General features: G+C 38.1%; 1 protein-coding gene across 1 annotated transcript in view; it reads right to left on the reverse strand.

Annotated features, from left to right (window-relative positions):
- Positions 1-5,815: 5,815 nt before the first annotated feature.
- VIPR2 (vasoactive intestinal peptide receptor 2) overlaps positions 5,816-19,623 on the reverse strand; it is a 44,415-nt gene continuing 30,607 nt past the window's right edge. The window contains exons 7-13 of the mRNA XM_062493864.1: positions 17,173-17,323; positions 16,174-16,234; positions 14,167-14,236; positions 11,108-11,199; positions 8,344-8,473; positions 8,216-8,257; positions 5,816-5,989 (exon numbers count right to left, since the gene is read on the reverse strand). Coding sequence (XP_062349848.1) covers positions 5,816-5,989; positions 8,216-8,257; positions 8,344-8,473; positions 11,108-11,199; positions 14,167-14,236; positions 16,174-16,234; positions 17,173-17,323 — 720 coding nt within the window. The remainder of the gene's footprint in view (positions 5,990-8,215; positions 8,258-8,343; positions 8,474-11,107; positions 11,200-14,166; positions 14,237-16,173; positions 16,235-17,172; positions 17,324-19,623) is intronic.

Genomic DNA, 19,623 nt, shown 5'->3' on the forward strand with positions numbered 1-19,623 from the left:
CGGGAGAGAATTCACAGCTTTCCTTTGTTCTTACTGCATTATACTGTACTCCTGACAGACACTGTACTTCTGACAGATAACTGGGCAATCAAGTTTTGACTGAGCCATGATAAATCAAAAATAGCTGCTGGCCATGGAGATGGTGCCATACACAGCATATGGGATCACCTGGCTCTGCTCTAGGTGCATGCCATTCTCATGCCCCTGTAAGCATATCTAGGTTACAGAAAGCTACACATTCCTCAGTGAAGCTAGGGGCTGTTTAACATGTATGTCTAAAAATTAAAAAGTGAAATACTAACTCAGCCATATCCTCCAGTATGGCCATCACCCACTGAATCAGTAAGAAAATGGCATCATACACAATTTTTAAAAAACATAAGAGAATTTTTGTGCAAAACTTTTAAAATTTTTATTCTCTGATTCCTCTTCAGTCCATTAGGGTGCTATTGACTACTATTATATGTAATAGCATAAAGATGTAAACACTTATTTGTTCACAGCTTTATATATAACATCTCAGAGAAGGCTGTTAGGTTTGTGACATTAAAAACTGAAACCAGAAAAGAACAAAAGAGAAAACCAGAAGAAAACTATAGTGAATTACAGTATGAAATCTATTTACACACATTAATCTATACAACATCATAATCTGTACATTTTGTAAAAAATAATCACATTCATTTACATCATCTTTATTTTTTACCATACTTGACAGATATAAAGTAACAACAAAGATGACAAAAGAGAAATTTGAAGTAATACTCTTACTAATGTGCCAGGACAAAAAAAACCTGCAGGTAATCATAAACTTATTACAGTGCTTTGGGAAATAGAGGGGTTTGGGACATTTCAGTCACTTATTTTAGCTGACAGTGGAAATGTTCTTGACTTAAGATTTGACTAGAAATTGCTATCAATGGACAGAACCAGATTCAACAGAGTGTGGTTAAAATATATTACAGAATGCTCCTTTTAAATGTTATCCTTATGTACTCTTGTAACATACATGTTAGAATGCTTTTTAATTAATCTTTTTTTCAGCAACAGAATAGCACTGCATCCTAACTTCTGCATTTGGTCATGTCAGGGTAGTACTGACAACCCACAGCTGTTATAGGCACTCATGGTAACATAAAGGTACTTCTGTTGGTAAAGATATTTCCTGCATCACTATGCACAGACAGTAATTGTACAGACAGTGACTCTTATACACATAGCAGCTTTGTCTGCAGGTTGCTTGTCAGTTCTTTCTTTTTGTCAGATGTATTTAAGGTTTGACTTTTCCTTAAGGATGTCTGAAAAAAATCTGTATAGACTGAATTTGAACTTTATCCCAAATCACTTTGCTGAACTGGGTAAGTTCACAGTTAACAGAAGATGATTTTTAGAAAAATAGAGGACAAATAATGCAGATGATTCATCTTAACCTCTGCACATGGACTGCGTGATACATGCACCTGGCAGTGCCTTATTTCACCAATCCACCCCAGACAGAGTCTCTGGTTTGCTGAGGGTCTATGCCTGCTGCTTTCCTCTTTGGCATGTTAAAGGTAAAGGGAGGCCTAGGGTGAATCAGGACACGAAGTAGATGTTACAGAGTGGGGTAGGATGGCTCCAAGTTGAATGTAGAGAGTTTTTTGTAATGCTATTTGCCACCAGCTATCTGTGGCTTCTATAGTACAGTCCCATCACAAGCTTAGATTGGTATTCCTCAGATGACTGCCTTCAGTACAACATAAAGAAAATTCTGGGTACTGTAAAGCACTTTCTTTTAGTATGTGCCCCCCATACAATAGGCAAAAAGGCCAAACATGTAACCCAAAACAACAAACATTTGCTGGAAGCTGAGGCCAGGCAAATCAAAATGGGACATTAGGCTGCGGGCTTTATCATGGAAGGCAAGGACACCTGACCCAATGAACTGCAGGATCCTCCACTGCCTGACCTTTTGAATTACACTGCTTACATTTCCTGGAGGACAAGTTTGGCCAACCCAAATTAATTGGCTTAAAAAGGAGTATCTGTGTAGTATTACCCAGACAGTTTAATGATCTCCTCTGGAGGGATACACCTTACCTGATTCTATCTATGGAGTGAGAAATCTAAGTACTAGCCAGCTACCCCTGGCTCATTTTATAGTAAGTACAGAGAAAACTAGGTTCAGCTTACCTGCCTCAGATGCCCAGCTGAACACAGAAGAAATGATCTTCAATTAGTGCCTATTTCTCTATGATGACTGTGAAGGCACTTTGAAAGTGTCTTTAGCTCAGAGACAAACATGCAGCTTTTAGACATGAAAACCAAGGTGGATGAATTTCACCTGAGTTTATCAAGCACCCAGCTGAAATCGATTCTGCAGAAAAAAATTTAAGTCCGTGTCCATGTACATTTTTTAATTGTGGTTAGTGAGTGGAGAGCAAGCTGTCACTGTGTTCTTCAGGCATCGGCAGAAGGTAATGCTGACAGAAATCAATCAGTATTAATGGTCTCTCCAGGGGAGGTAAAACACAACAATTAACCATGGTGCTGGCAGTGAACTGTATTACCATTCTTGTTCAGTAAGTACAAGCTGTGCTACTGGCTTTTCAGTGTGGAAAAAACCCAGGTTTCCTGCCTTGAAGACTTTACAAATCAGTTTCGACCCTGATGCAACGAAAGGGGAAAAGGCAATAAAGGAATAAAGAAAGGGAGGTGCAGGGAAAGGTTACACTTGTCTTGCAACCTCTCCTTCCTCTCCTGATGCTGCTAGGACTGAATGAGAACTAGGATTAGGGATGAGAGAAGGCCAAATAATGTCTCATTCCATTGCTCTTTAGAGTCACCACAGCACAGAGCAAGAGCATTTAATCCCATACTCCTCAGCAAAATTCAATGAGAGACAAAGCCATGAGAAGCTGTCTTGTTCTGGGTGTTGTAAAGATGAAAAGCATTGATCAAGTTCTACATTTGTCAAACTGTTCTGCTCCTTTTACAGACATTTTTATATCATGTGTATTTGTCCATGAAAAGGCAGCTGAAAGCCAAACTGGTGATGAAAAAGTTGAATCTGTAACTTTGCATACATTATTTGGAAATCAGAAATTTTCTGGGCGCAAAAACAAGTGAGTGCAGTGCCCTGTGTGTCTTTACTGCCATGATAATTCTTGCACAAAGCATTATGAAGTTAAACTGTCTCACAAAACAATATTTAGATTATCTGCATTTGTATTATTAATAGAGGGTTGAGGTTCTCCAAAGTACTTTTCACTGGCTTTGAAAGAAAAATATATACAGCACCTCTTTCTCCTGTGTGCCATTCTCTGCATGTCCACATTGTCCTTTACAAACTTAGTGATACCCCTATGTCCTCCCACTGTAAATTTCTCAAGGCATTTCACTCTGCATGAAAAGCAGAATCAAGCCTAAATGCATATGCACCATCTGTAAAGGAAACAATGCTGGTTTGTTGCAATATAAAAAGTATTTTCTTATTGAGGCTTTTCTTTTTTATAGCCCAGAAATAATTAAAATGCAGATTTTTTCCATGCTCACCTAATTAGAACAAAGACGGTTTTCTCTAAGATACAATGTGTTATAAACACATATAATTGGTGATGCATCATGCAGAACAGACTGATGGAAATGATTGCCTGAAACATCTATTGCTGTGCTATCATTCTCTCTGTGTGTCAACTTGCTCACATAGCCTCATTTGAGCAAAAAGATGAGCACACTTGAATGCTTGTCACGTGTGCCTTTCTACCCTAGAAATTAAGGGGAAAAAAGAACATTCTGCACGTCACATCTCAGGGAACTGAGCAGTCCCAGTGCCACTGCAGACAAAGAATACTAATTTGGACAGATGTGTTTAATTTAGGTGCAAAAGCAGCTCCCAAAGCTCCAGTGGGTCTTAATATATTTACAGTTAAGAGCTTGTGATACGTTTTTCCAGAGATACAGGAAACATACTACATTTTAGCAGTGTTTCCTCAGTCTAAAGTCTTTGGGAATATATTTAATTTAAATACATGTATAGGGGCACATCTTTAGACCCCATGGGAATGTCCTTGTGCAGCCTACTCCCATACAGAATCTCATAGTTACTTTGCTAAGCAGAAAATATTATGAATGATCTGGAAGTGCTCAATAGCATCTTTAAATTCCTTTTTGGTAAGTGACAACTCTCTGAGTGATTGTTGTTTAACTCAAATCATGCCTACTAATGTCATGTAACATTCACCAAGCTCTGCAGTAGTCATGTGAACCACAGGGGCCTTTCTATCTTTGGTCTGACAAAACTTTGTGTGACTCAATGGCAATTCCATTAAAATAAATTATGTTTGATTGATAAATACCTGGATTAAATCAGACCAAGAATTGTAGGGATACTTTGACGAGTGCTGACAATATTCCCAGTACTGGTAATACTTACAAGGATGTACAAATATGCCTGCCAAGAGATGCCCTTGATGCTGTTCTTTCCTTAATCTGACAAAAGTAGGGTCCTTGGATCCCACTGCCTCCATGAAATCTATTATTTGAAATACGAGGGAAATGGTTTGTATGGAAGTACTCATGCAAATACATATTAATCCCACTTGTAATGTAGGGTGGACATGGTTAAATGTTGACATGGTAAGAACATCACTCGGTTTATTTCTTTTAAAGAGTGGAAATGCTATGTGTATTTTTATAAGACTATCAGTCTTTTTTGTATAAAGTGGTTACATAGAGTCTTGGCATTGTTGAAAATTCCTTCTTTATGCCTTTTATGGTAATTTGTAGGGATTCTGTCTAATTTATTTTTTTCTGGAGTCAGAGTGAGGGATAAATTTTAAATCATTTCAGATAGATATAAAACTGAATAAACGTAAAAGTATTTACATTTTTTATTAAATGTGAGTTGTAGTCACTGCAATATTCCTTGTGTCTTGCAGTCAAATATGTCGTTCCTAGGGAGAGATTTCAATGATAATACTGTAAAAAAATGGTATTTTCAATGTGTAATGTGCTATCCAGGGCTGTTTATCCTGTGCTAGTCTGGTTTAGCAACATAACATACCTCTTCAGAAAATTCCTTCATGAAAGATCAACACAAATCTCTGACTTCAAGCAGAAGAGAACAACTGAGAACCACTATATTCAAAAGTAATAGTTTTTTTCTGTATGGTCTGTAAACGTGGCCCTAAACTCTGCACCCAAACATTAAACTAGGCACTTTTGAAAATAACAACAGGATTGGAAAGAAAGTAATCTCTGAAATTTATACAATTAACCTAAAAGTACTACCTTTTTCCCTCTGTGTAAATCATGCTCATCATTTCCTGGATTAGCACACTGAACTCCCAGCGCGGTTAATTAGGGTCTTAAGATTTTTTTCTTTTAATTTTATTTTCCATAATTAAAAAAGAATTTCTTAATCCTTTAGGCAATGTCTCCTTAAGTATAAATAAAGTGTAAGAAATTTTCTTGCTTCCAATCTTAACCCTTACATGTGCCAAAGAAGTCTGCGTTGAGCAGGACACCCTGCACGGATCTTCTACCTACTTTGGAAGGTGAAGGGACCTTTATGGAAATTTAATTTTTGAATTGTTACGGCTAGTAAACTGCAAGAGAACATTAGGATTAATATGAATACCATTTGAACAAAACATAAAGCATCTATGGGGCAGGCTTCTCTGTTATTAACAGGTTGGCTGCACAAACCAATTCCCCAAATACCAACATGTAGAAAAGCAAAGCACTAAACTGTAAATTTTATAAAATATCACATCAAGCTGCATAATGAATTATATATCCCACAGTTTTTCATGTTTTGGGGGACCTAATTAATTTATATCATAGTGGTCTCTGTCTGCATAAATGAGTGAGCTCTTGAATTTCGGTGGAGCTGGGAAACACTTTCTGATCCATTTCGAGAAATGGACGAGCTGTGGAGTCTGTAATCTCTGCCTGCTGTCTGCTTCCAGCACAAACTCCGCCACTTTCTTTTCAGCTCCCCCTGCACCTGTGTTAAAAAGAAAATGCACAATATAAGCTGCAAATTTTCTTTTATGTGAGGAACTTTTCCACATCTATTGGCTGTTACATGGGGATCTCTAGGAACAGAATCATAGAATGGCTTGGATAGGCACAAAATTTTAAAGATGATGTAGTTCTACTCCTTTCCATGGGCAGGGACACCTTCCACCAGACCAGGTTGCTCAGAGCACCATCCAGCCTGGCCTTGGGATGGGGCTTCCCCAGCTTCTCTGGACAACCTGTGACAGTGTCTCCATCACCCTCACAGAAAAGGATTTTTCCTTCCTAAATCTACTACATATCAGTTTAAAAATGTCCTGATACTACAGGCCCTGCTATGAAGATTTTTGCCCTCTTCCTTATAATCCCCTCTTTATTTACTCTAAGGTGCTATAAAGTCTCCCCAGACCCTTCTCCTTTCCAGGCTGAGCAATCCCTACTCCCTCAGCCCGTCTTCTTAGGAGAGGTGTTCCAGCCTTCTGATAATTTTTGTGGCTTCCTCCGGACCTGCTCTAACAGGTCCATCTTGTCTTTCTTGTACTGGTGACTGTTGGATCCCAGAAACCTGGGTTTTTTGAGCTTTCTGTGCTTTCTGGCACTGACCTCCTGGAGAACACTGCTTTTGACTTGAGGCCTTGGAGAAGATTTCCAAATTTGAGTGATGGATTTAAAATCACAGGTGTGTAGTTAAATAGAAGTGTGTGCTTTCACACGGTGAAGGGTTTTAAATTTGTGGTTTTTATAATATAGTAATAGATATGGGACAAGATGGAGGATTTTGGGTGGTGTCTCTTTTCATGTTCATCTTCCTTCTTCTTCATGGGTTTCAGGTAGTAGTTTCTGGTTGGACAGTCAGTGTCACACTGAGGGCCATGGGAATTTAGTTATTGGGTTAAAAGGATAAATAATGTAGTTGTTAAATCTCTGTTGGACTGTTTAGCTTTAAGACACCTTGTAGTAGCTGGATCTGTCTCCATTTTGCTCACTTCTAACTAGTGGCTAGAAGTGTTGCTGAATGTTCTGTACTTTAGATAAGATGTAATAAACAGCCAAGCTCAAACACAAAAAAATCCATTTCCTTTGTGTATTTTTCAATGCTAGCTCTAAATAAAGGCAGAAAAAAACCCCTTAAAACAAACCACTAATTAAGTGGTGCAAAAAACACCCACCACTGTTGCAGTGACAATTCACCCTCTCTTATCCCTCTGGCCATGCTTCTTTTAATGCTGAATAGAGAATAGAGTTGGCTTTTTGGGCTACAAGTGCACATTGCCAGCTCACAGTCCATTTCCATCCCGAAGTCCTTCTCTGCTGGATGGCTCTCAACCCTTCATCCCTTGGTCAGCACTGCAGAGCCCCAGGGGCAGGACCTTGGACTTGGCCCTGTTGAACCTCTGGCAGTGCTTTCCCTCCTCTCCACAAGCCTCTCATGGTCCCTCTGGATGGCATCCCTTATCTCTAGAGTATCCAATCAATTTTACAAAGGTCACATAACTGAGGCAATGACTGCCTACACTGTGTGTGAAGAGGTGACCTAAGGTCACTTTCAAAAATCAATTTTGTATCACTTGTGCTGCAACATTAGTTTTTGATATTGAGCTATTTATCTCATATACTTAAGGCATAGAATCAAATTATTAGCCCAAAATCAGGCATCTCATGAATATCAAAGACCAGAATAATACTCAGGAGAGCTGAATGTAAATTGTCTTCTTCAGACAGATTCCTTCTGTCAGACACTGTGTAGTGGCTGAAATCAAAAGGAATTCCTTGCATCTTTCTCAGTTGAGACTATGAAAACTATAATATGCGGAGCACTTCTGAAAATCTGTTTGTGTTCTGAGGTTTAGATGCTGACAGAAAATTACCCCTAAATACTTACTAAATGGTATTTCAAGTTCTGGATAAATTTCCAGGCTTGTTGCACCTCACTTGCACGTTGCTTCTAACAGAGCTAGATTAGATCACATTAAATAGCAGAAGACTCTAACACCTCAGTTTGCAAGGAATTAGATTTTAAACAGCTCTTAAAACTCTTCACCCAACTACACTGCTTTCTCCTGTTGTATAAAAACTGTCACAAACATATTCCACTAATAGGGATGCAGACATCTTCTAAAACAGTTTCGTGTATCAGAGTGGAATTATAGGGGCACTTATACATTAACTAAAATCAATATTTAACATTCTCAGTAGGAAAGGTGAGACTTACTTCACTGTTCAAAAAACAATACAGGACTGCAACAATCAACCCCTGCAAAGAGACAATATTCTTTAGTTAGAAGGCAGCACTCACCTAGGTCAATAAAATTTCTTTTGAATAAAAACCTTAAAATTTACCTGAAAAGATCCCAAACACAACTCAAAGATTATTTTATAATTGTTGGAACTGCGGTCAGGAAATAGAGCAAACACTGTGTAGTGAACTCCAAATAATGGAATAAGCAACAACGTGGATTTTGCAAGTCTCCTGGGTAAAGGAAAGAGACAAAGCTGAAATTTAATGATGAGCTCTTGTTTTACTGAGATGAATGTGCAATATTATGGTAAGTCTGTACATTGCACATGCACAGTATGCAAACAGCACCTAGGAAAGGTAATCAAGAATCATCTCAACTGAGAGATTTTCATGAGCCTCAATTCTAAAACTTCACAGCTTTACTGATGGTATTAAGCATACTCCATTAAATAATTTTCAATGCTGTCAATTACATAACGAAATTCAGCAGAAGACTCTACTGAAGTTAAGGAAACAGAACTTTAAATTACTAAGCAGAACTGCTCTGACAAACAGCTCATGAAACTATGGAATAATAAATTGCTACTTTTACTTATCTGTCATTTATTTCACTCTAATAACATCAGTTTTATACATTATACAGGGCCAGTCATGCACAATTTTGGATGTCTGGTATCAGATAAAATTTGAGAAGTTATAATGTTGAATTCCATAATTCATCACTGTCTTAGTGAATATAACTTGATTCAACAATGTAAGGATGCTGTTGTGAATTCACCTATTTTAACAGAAAAGGTATTTCAAGTAGTTTTAGTTCTTCTTTGTCAGTCTTTGTGGCCTTGCTTTGTTTGTAATGTCCCAGGGGCTGCATCTGTTTATGTGGAAACAATAATTTCTGGTAGCAAAGCTTCTCAAGGATAGTTAAACCCCTCACATCTAAATATGGTTCCAGAAGAAGAAAAATAGAGATTCCTTAGCAGAAGAAATTAATTTACAGCTGGAGGAGATGACACTGGCAGCAAATTTCCTGGTTTCCCAAGTGAAATGGAAAACTGATTTTATTTGAACTTAGCCTTATCCACTGCAAAAGTAAAATGAACAACAAAAAGGATGGAAGCAGCTACAAGCAGGTTCAGAGGAAGGGAAGCAAAATGGTGACTTGCTTGAGTAGTATTTTAGATTAATTTTAGATTCATATTTCACTTTCACTCCATGATTGGCTTAGTAATTTTTATCTAGTTGATTCTACTTTCTCTATACTTCACTTAAAGTTTAGTAAAAGAAAGGGACAAACAAAACAGCCTTATTCTTCCCTGCATTTTAGAAAATGCACTTGCAATTTTGTAAATGAGCCTCCCAGATCTTTTAATTTGCACTGTAGATGCAGTTTCTTGAGGAGGTTAATCTACTTTCCCATGGGTATCAGCTAAAGACCAGAAATGCAGACTTAATCAGGCAATCAAATGATAAAAGCAAATAATTTACAGGGCTAAATAATGAAGGACAAGGTTGTTATTAATGTGAATATTTAATATTATAAAATGTTACAGTAAACTGTGGAAAATGGTGGGACTGAAAGTAAGGGAATGCCTAATTTCTAAAAAGTAAATGAATACCACATGGAAGCAAAGAAAGCTTTATGTCACAAGAAGTAAACTTGAGGGGATTTCCTGCCTATTGGTTGGTCATTGTGTTACATAATAATGTGGCAACTGCACAATTTCATCTAGATTCAATATGTCCCTCATGTTTAGATAATTGAATCAGCAAACACAAAAGAAGACTCTTGTAGCTCTGCAAAACAAATGTGCTTGTCAGCCTAGTTCTGTTGACTTTTCCATGGCACATCAGAACTTTTCACTTTTTGCATCAAACATCTCACATTATCTACAAAGCACAAAAGGTCCTGCTTCTCTTGGCTTTGACAATATTCTTTATTTCTGCATACCATGTTTTATCAGCTTTTAGAACAGGAATTCAGTATTTGTTAAATGAAGGGAAGGTGTTATCGAGGAGCACATTTTCAAAGGCCACTCACAAATGCTTTGGATTTTCAGTGTTCATGTTAGGTTTTGTCACTGAAGTATCATATTGACACCCTGAACTTTCAGTGTCTGTGTCTGGGCTTTAAAATAGAACCTACAGACTTGACTGCAGATTATTACATATCCAGCAGCTCTTCTAACAAACAATAATAACAGAAATTGGCAATAAAGAACAAAACCTATTTTAGCGATGCATTTGAGTTGTCCCCCAATATCCCTTGATTTTAAAGCTGTGGAAACAAAGACATTTTAGGATTCGATGTTCAAATCAAAACACAAAAGAAGAAAGTCTGAACAGAATCATTTCTGTTGATCTAAGCCAGAAACAACTATTTTTCTCTAGAAAAGACAGTATTTTAAAACAACATAAAACATTAGACTTAAATTTTAATTTTTTTGTAGCAATGTAAGCTCTTTTCAGCTCTTAAAATATATTTAATAATTTTAGAAATTTAAAAAAAATGTTTTATACAGTTGAAGGAAAGTGTTTTTGAAACTTTTCTTATGTCAAAATGAAGCATTTGTATATCAAAAGAAAGATATCACTCTCCATATATTTTGTATCACCATATTAATTCATGGATTAAACTCAAATTCAAAAACAGCTTGTTGGTTTTTCTGAAATTTGGTATTTTTTACTGAATATAGTGTTTGATAAAAATGTATTCATCTCCGTTTCAGCATAGTTGTATTTAAACCATATCTAGAAGTAGTTCTAAATTAAATGTAATTGTAGTAACACAGTAGTTCTTGGTTTTCAACAGATTAAATCTTAGAGATTATTTTGGTTCTGTCTATAATATCTACAAATATGACTCACTTGTACTGTGACTGGTCATTTCCTCCGACATCTGGAGATCTTAACTTCTGCAGCAAGATTCTTATAATGCTTATGAAAAGTATAAAATTCACCTGCAAAGAAAACAAATATGATGGTGATTTCTGAATCCTCTGCTCAATATGCAGCACAAAGAAATGCTTATCAAGTCAGAGAGAGTCAAGTCAGCATGGAACTTGTGCACCTCCCTCCAGAACCCTCAGCTCTACAGTGCCAAGCCCATTGTGTTCTGCAGCACCAGTTTTGCAACATCCAGCAACCACTGCATGACCACCAGTGCTGCTCTGGCTGGCAAAAGTCGTTGAAAGCCCCAATTTTCAGAAATGTTCTCCTTCTACTACTACAGCTGAGGACAGGTTTCCCAGCAGGATGGGACCCTGGGTGTGGTTTTCTGCAATCAAGCGCTATCCTAAATTGTCACACGGATTCACAACTGGAAGCCCAGAGGCAGTTTTGACCTTCTCTTGCTCCTCACCTCATCTTTCAGTGTTTTCTGTCTGAATTAGGGTTAGGGAAGATAGTTGCACAGCTGATCTGCCTACTCCAGTCAAGCACAAAACGGGCCTCTCACAAGTATCTGACGTCTTGGATATTGATGCTGACATTAGGAATGAAGGAATCACACAACAGCTGGGGCTGGAAGGGACCTCTGGAGATCATCGAGTCCACCTGAATCCCTGCAGCCTAATTCTCATGACAGCCCTCTAAGACAGAAGAGTAGCATTTTATTTTGTGTTTTATTTCATATTTTACTTTATAGAAAGGCACTTACATAAAAAATCATTATGATCAGAACCTAATTGTTCTGGAAAATTGAAGTATAAAACTCAGTATATCCTAAGTCTCACTCCCATTATTTCTTCATCCAACTTTGCGCTTCCTTTGTTCACCATCCCTTCTGGTGTTGGATCCTTTGGCTGAACTAAGGGAAGAGTTGGAATTCACACCTTCAGAGCAACAATATGTGCTAAAAACTGCAACACCAGATACATAAACAACTGCATCAAATGCACACCTCTTAGAATAAATTAATCTAGAGAAAATTTATGTCATGGTGAAAATGAGAATTTAGTTGTTTTAAACTAACCCCATCCCAAAGCACAAAATCAGGAGGTGGGGTACCTAACCAGACAGTGCCTATCTCGCTGCTATAAACCTCTGTCTTCATATATTGGTGGAACCCTTCTTCTTTCTCCTAAAAATTTGTCTCTGAACTTTTCAAGTTCAATTAATTTCCGTGTCTTCTATAACACAGCCTACAGAATTTTGGATGCTAATAAATAAACCATGGTTAAAGCAAGTGCATTTTTCTCTAACATTTTGTTTGAAATGACAGGTGAAGGGTATTAAAAGGAACTGACAGGGATGAAATAAAAATTTAGGAAAATAGTATCTAATATCTTTTTAATAAAGAATAAAAAAGAAATGTTAGAAAATATAGGCTTTTGCTGAACTTAACATAAATTTTTTTCAGGCAGATGATTACTTAGAAGCTTGCCTATAAAGATAACAGACAGAAATCTGTTACTGCAGATTCAATCTGCAGACTTGATGCAGCTGAGTGCACACAGCAGGGGATCTTAACTTGCCATATGCACTGGAGCCAGTATTAGTGGCTCAGGAGAGAATAGGGGTAAGAGCACATTCATTTGGAACAGTCACATCCAACTGAGTAACTCTGAAGTGTGTACAGCACGAAGTGTGAAGGTCTGCCAAACGACTTCTCTCAAGCCAAAATTCTCGGGAGGAAATGCCAGGGAGGGCTCTGACACACTGAATTAACTGAAGCCATTCCCACTGTGCAAAATGGTACCAGAACTTGCTCTCATGATACTGTTGGATAGATCAAACTTTAGTGCCTGACCAGTACTCCAGTTGCTTAATTCACAACTTTCTTCCCAGTCTTCACTAGGATCCAGCTGCAGTTCAGGTCTGCCAATGTGTCCTGGGATAACTTCCACTTCCAGGTCCAGGGCTGCTTTGGAGGAGCACTGCTTTCTGGCACACGAAGTCTCAGATAGCTGTTCAAACTGAGCACCCAGAGAACAGAGTTTCCTGTAAACACCAGGTGGTTTGTTTCGCCTTTGTCTTCCAACATATTTTCTTCGCTCTGGATTGTTCCCCATTCTCCAGCTCCTTTGAGGTCCAAATATTCCCTTCATGCTGTACTTCTGTTGCATGCTTATTTCTTCGTAACATGAAACATCTTAGAGGCCTTACCTTATGTAATTTTGCACATATGGCCTACTCTTCTTTCTCTTCAAACTGCTGAATTCACTCTGATGGCAATGACAGGAATTTCTCCCAAAATGATTTTCAGCAGGCACAGATTGAAAGGCAAGCCCAAGCATAATGCAAACTCCTGAAATCTTGTGTAATCTAATAACGCCCTAGACTTTCTGCCTACAATTTTAAAAATGAAGCAAGCATGTCTAAAATACATTATTTTGCTCTCTATTTTCAGAAATGGACATATAACCACAGTATATTATGCCCAAAGTTAATTACACAATCATTACAGTGAACAAGAATATTATTACACTACTCCAGTAATTCTAATGAGTTCCAAACAGGAAAGGCCCTGTGAAACATTCTCAAATAGTATTATTTTGCAAATACTTCATGTTCAATATATATCTCAGTAGACTACCAATTAAAGAAAGATATACACAGCAATACTTTTTTATGAATAATATCAGATTCTCAATTGCAGGACTATCTATTTACACACAAAATCAAATCTGCAATTCATTGAAAAGTATAATTAGATTTTTCCTTCCTCCAGACTCATAAATAGGAGAGATGTTAAAGAAAGAACAACACACAAATAAAAGCAACTGCTCATTTAATAGGATGCAGATAAATTTTGAAAGCAACAAATTTTAATGGCCTTGGCATCTGTTTAACATTTCTCCTGCAGCACAATTTCTTTTCATTAAAACAGAATTCTTGCCTATCTGTAACTAGCAGTAAAGAATAATGGCTGCATGCACTGCACAATGCTGAACAGGTCTATAATTCATGCTTCAAATTTTACTTACTATAATAGAAATTAAAATTGGTATTCGTATAACCCACCAGGGACCACCATGCTCATTTGTATCCCAGCAACTATTAAAAAAAGGAGAGAAAATCATGTTGACATGAATATCCTCTGGCAAGCAAGACCTATGAGGAGAAGCACTTATTATAAACAAGTCAGAGCCCACTAAAATAATGCCTGCTCTTGCCTAGAATTTGGCATTCAAGCATTTCCTGCTATTAACTTTATTTCCTTTGTTTTAATATATATATTTGATTTCCCCACCAGGAGCACTGTGTCCAGGTGTGCAGTTCTCAGCATATGAAAGATGTGGACCTGTTAGAAAAGGCTCAGAGGGGACCCCAAAGGTGATCAGAGGGCTGAAGTACCTCTCCTAAAAAGACAGGCTGAGAAAGTTGGGATTGTTCAGCCTGGAGAATACAAAGGTCTATGGAGAAATAATTGTGACTTTTCAGCACTTAAAGGGGGCTTATAAAAGACAGAAAATGGCATTTTGCTAGGGCATGTAGTGATAGCACAAGTGAGATTGGTTTAAAAATGAAAGAGGAGAGATTTAGATGTTAGGAGGAAATACTTTACTCATAAAGGCACAGAATCATTTAGGTTGGAAAAGACCTCTGAGATCATTGAGTCCAACCTTTGACTGAGCAACACTAGACACTGGCACTGAGTGCCACATCCAGGCATTTCTTGACCACCTTCAGAAAAGCTGATTCCACCACCTCTGTGGGCAGCCCAATCCAATGCTTTACAGCACCTTCAGTGCAGAAATTCTTCCTGATGTCCAAACTGAACCTCTCCTGGCACAGCTTGAGGACATTCCCTCTTGTCCCGTCACCGGTTGCCTGGGAGAAGAGACCAACCCTACCTGGATACAATCTCTGTGCAGACAGTTGTAGGGAATGATAAGGTCTCCCCTGAGCCTCCTTTTCCCCAGGTTACACAACCCCAGTTCCCTCAGCTGTTCCCCACAACTTGTGCTCCAGATCCTTCACCACCTTTACTGCTCTCTCTGGACATGCTCCAGCCCCTCACTGTCCTTCCTGTAGCGATGGCCCAGAGCTGGACACATGGCTCAGGCTGTGGCCTCACCAGTGCATTCCCTCTGAGGGTGGTGAGGTCCTGGCACAGGCTGCCCAGAAAATGTGGATGCCCCATCCCTGGAATTGCTCAAGGCCAGGCTGGATGGGGCTCTGAGTAACCTGAGCGTGGCATCACTGCCCATGGCAAGGAGGGTTGGAACCAACTGGTCTTCAAGGTCCCTCCCAACCCAATCCATTCTGTGATTGCATGAAATCAGCTAAAGCATCAAGCACGCTGGGCTGTACCATTAGACATCAGGAGGATGCTGACATTTGTGAGAACCAAGCTTAATTTCACTTTGTGTAAGGACATTTCTCAGTGTGCACTTAATGCTGACCTCTGGGTAGCAGAAGATCTAAAGCAACTGACAGGTGCAATTGAAATTACATAATTTCTTGTGGGATATTTAGGTTATAGATGCCTGGAACTTGTTTCTGAAAATGTGAGACTGAACCTGAAGCTCTGTCTGAAAAACTGAATATTTAATTTTCATCCTGGGCTCAGGAGTTTTGATTCAAATACTCCAAATGCTCTGAAACGTTTTAGTCAGATTAAAGATTAATTACCCTTCAGACTGCCTCTGTAATCATAATGACAAAGGAAAAAAGAGTGTGCCTTTGGTTTACATGTTAGAGGTCTTGCAAAGAAAACCTTGAAATTATGTAGGACATCATTATTCAGTTTCACTACAGAATAAATTGAAAAACAATTGTTAGTTGGACAAAACAGGACTGTGCAAACTTCTTGTCCACTAGTTAGGAATGTTGTCCCACTCCTTGGGAGCAGCAGGAGCAAGTCTGATCTTCCTACAAAATTCTTGTCTCAGTTGCCCTTCTCATGCCAGGAGCCAGGCTTAGCTCTAGTTAGGCAAGGATTGTACAGCCATGGGGGTCTTTAAGCTTTCTCTCCCCCATACACTCACCCAGTGTCTTCTAGAATGATCCGTGTCACTGTCCACGTAATAATGAATATCGTAGGAATTCCTGAAAAATGCCAAGAGGTTTAGGGAATGATCACAAAAATGCAAGTCCACAAACAAACAAACAAACAAAAACAAAGCAAAACCCCAAACATTCAGCCTGCTAGTAAGCAGTTATTCCCCAAATACACAGGATAGAGTAAACAGTTCAGTGAATGGGAGGAGAGGCCCATCTGATGAGTTACATGAATACATGTATACATCAGCAATGCATTACAAACAAAATCTGCAGGGAAGTGAGTTTATTTCTCATAAAAATGCAGCCATAATTACTAATACACAAAAAATGCCTTTCTTAGGTTTCTTGCAAGGTTTCAGAGTGACTTACAGGGAAATAGATACAAGTTATGCATTCCCAATTCACCTCCAAGGACTGCAATATAAAATAGTAGTATAAATAATTTTGTAAGGAACCTTGTCCAGACACTGGTTTATTCCAATTTCCCAGCAATACCCAAATGTTTTATGACCACCTACTACTGGGAGCATGAAAATGTTCCATATAAATATCATCTCATTTTCTCTAAATGAAAGGAATGTATGTATTTAACACCAGATGGACAGTATTATTGTGCTTCTCAAAAAGAAAAATTGCATAGTATAGCTCATGGCTGTGCAGCTAAACTTTAATTTTCCTCAGCAATTAGGACACCCGAATCCTATGTTTTGCAGTGGCAGTCCTTGCAGCACAGCAATCCCTGGGTGTGGTGCAGATGGCACAGGTGATGCCAGGGATCAAGCCAGCAGTGATGCTCCAGCAGTTTTGTGCCTGCTCTTTGCTGTGCTACAGCAGCTGTAACCTGTGCTGGGGCTGAGCTGGGGAACTTGTGACTCTGAGGAGTCACCACCAGGGACAACTCCACTACCTTGGTATGAAACACTGAACCTGACCAACACACACACAGGAAAAAGAACATTCCTGGAAGAAGTGTAAGTTCTTACCCCATCCTATCAGCAGGTAGATCGTGAAGTGCCTGTTGGGGGAGAATATTAGCACAAGGAGGATGTGGAGGTAAAGTCCTTCTACTAAGAGCCAGTAAAAATTTGCCATAACACCATACTGAAAAAACACCAGGATTGCCTTGCAGCCCACCTGAAATACGAGAAGGATCAAATTTGTCACAGAAAAGATGCCATTATTTTTATTACTACAGCCAAAAAATCTTAGCTGTCTTTGTAATATCAATAAACCAGGTCCAGTACAATTTTTTATCTTCAGTCAAGCGAATTGTGACATTGTAAATGTTACTGTATATATTAAAAGAAAGTGAATTATTAAAAGTTATTTAGATGGCTCTCATTGCAAATTCACTCAGAAATTTTGAAAACTTCATGGGATAAATATAGAAAAATGTGGTTATTAATAAATCACACTTTTGCAACAATTTGTTAATGAATGGTTATAAAATTAAATTATCATCTACAATGAGTCCAATAAATGTATTAAAACCTCACATGGCTCCTTAACACAGTAAAAATTAACAGACAAACTACTTTATGACTTTCTCAAAGCTAAATGTGAAACTGAGTGAAAAATGTAACTTCATGTGATGACTAAGTAGACTTGGGAGAAAAAGTTGGCTTTTTCTTTTAACAGTAATTTTAAAAATTTAAATATAATTTGTAAAAAAAAATAAAAATAATTTAACTTTTAAAAGTAATGTTTTCGCTTTAGAAAATGTTTTAGACTTTCTTAGTTAACAAAACACAGACATGTATCAAAAAATGATTCTTATAGTCTGTGTGCTGCTCTTCAGAATTAATTTTCAGATGTCTGTGCTGATGATGTTCCACAGTGCTGGCTGCTGCTACTTTGGTACTTCCCAGCAGGAATCTGGGATGTGAGAATTGAATATGAAAATGCTCATATGGGCTGAGAATGTGCTGAGAAATTTGATGGTATGGTGAATGTAACAGACTAAATAAACTGCACCAAATAAGATCTCTAGTTTCTGCCAGTTTACTCACTTCTCCATTTTAAATACCCTTCATACCTGCACTTTTCTGTTAAAATCCCAAGTACACCAGACACTTAAGCAGGTAACTTACTTGCACTGATTGACTGCTCTATATAAACATAGGTCTTTATTAAGCAGTGAGATGCAGACACCAGCTGCTAAGCCAAAAGGGTACAGACCTCTCCAGGGATACTTCTTTGTACCCATCAGCCCCTATGATGTCTCAGGTACCTCAGTGCATCCCAAGTAACATTCATGCCTGAGTACAGAAAACTAAGGAAGAGTCCAAAGGCTTGAATTAATTTCACCTGATTTTAACTGCCTACAACCAAAATTTTAAAGCTATCTAATTTTGGCAAGGCTGATCTTACCTCTGGATTTTGGGATATCCACTGCAGAAAATGTACGGCGGATAAAATTAAGCATTTCAAAATTTGTTAAAAGTTGAAATTTTCAAGCAAGTTGAAATTTGCTTTTATGCTAAAGACTCCTTACAATCAGATCTGCAGTGAAAATTTTCTAATCCTTTATAAAGTCTAGTATTCCCTTGTATTACATTCTCAATTTACATACCAGAACCCTGCATCAAAGTATTTTCCCTTCCTCCTGCAGGTAATCCTGTATCAGCTGTTTTTGCAGATACTGAACAGTGAAGGTATCTATCAGTAAAGTTAGCCAAAATTAATTCCCTGAATAATCCAGAGCTAGGACCTACTTACAGAGCCTTATGAACTGTGTGTTTTAGACCTGTGTGAGTGCAGCAGAACTGTGGAACATCACACACACGTGACAAAAGGGGCAAATCTCATGTGTTGTTGGGTTTGAAAGGCAGCATTAAGCCAGTGCAAGACAAAACTGGCGGTGCCAGATCATCCCACATACAATGCAACAGAAATTAGCCAGCAGTCCACAAAATCTGACATGTTTAAATAGGGAAGTATAAGGCTTTGTAGCCAAGAATAACTGGATAATAAATGAAATTGCAGAAACAAAGTAGTATTTTGAGAGTCCACTGAACATTCTTTCAAGGACCTAAGAACTTCTGATTACCTCTGGCAATCTGTCTACTATCTACTTTGCCTAATTGGGGTCACTAACTCAGTTCCTGTTTTTCTCCATTAGAAGTAATCCAGATTATTAATTTCTATATATGGCTTGGGAGTCACTGCTAAGAACTTCATGTTTTGGGACAACATGGCTTCATCAAGACAAAAATATCTTCTTCCATTTTTTTCTCACAAGCTTAAACTGTAGTTAATTAAAATTAGAAGGGAGTTTTGACTGAAACAAGGCAGGGAATGGTGCATATCATACAGAGTTCAGTCTTTTAACTTAAGCAAGACTTGGGATTTTTTTAAACCCTGCACGTGAAAATGCAGTAAACATATTAGCTTGCCAGGAATGAAGATTATAATACTTCTGTCATAGCCCAGAA

This window comes from Cinclus cinclus, chromosome 1, assembly GCF_963662255.1.
Source record: "Cinclus cinclus chromosome 1, bCinCin1.1, whole genome shotgun sequence".
Taxonomy (NCBI): domain Eukaryota; kingdom Metazoa; phylum Chordata; class Aves; order Passeriformes; family Cinclidae; genus Cinclus; species Cinclus cinclus.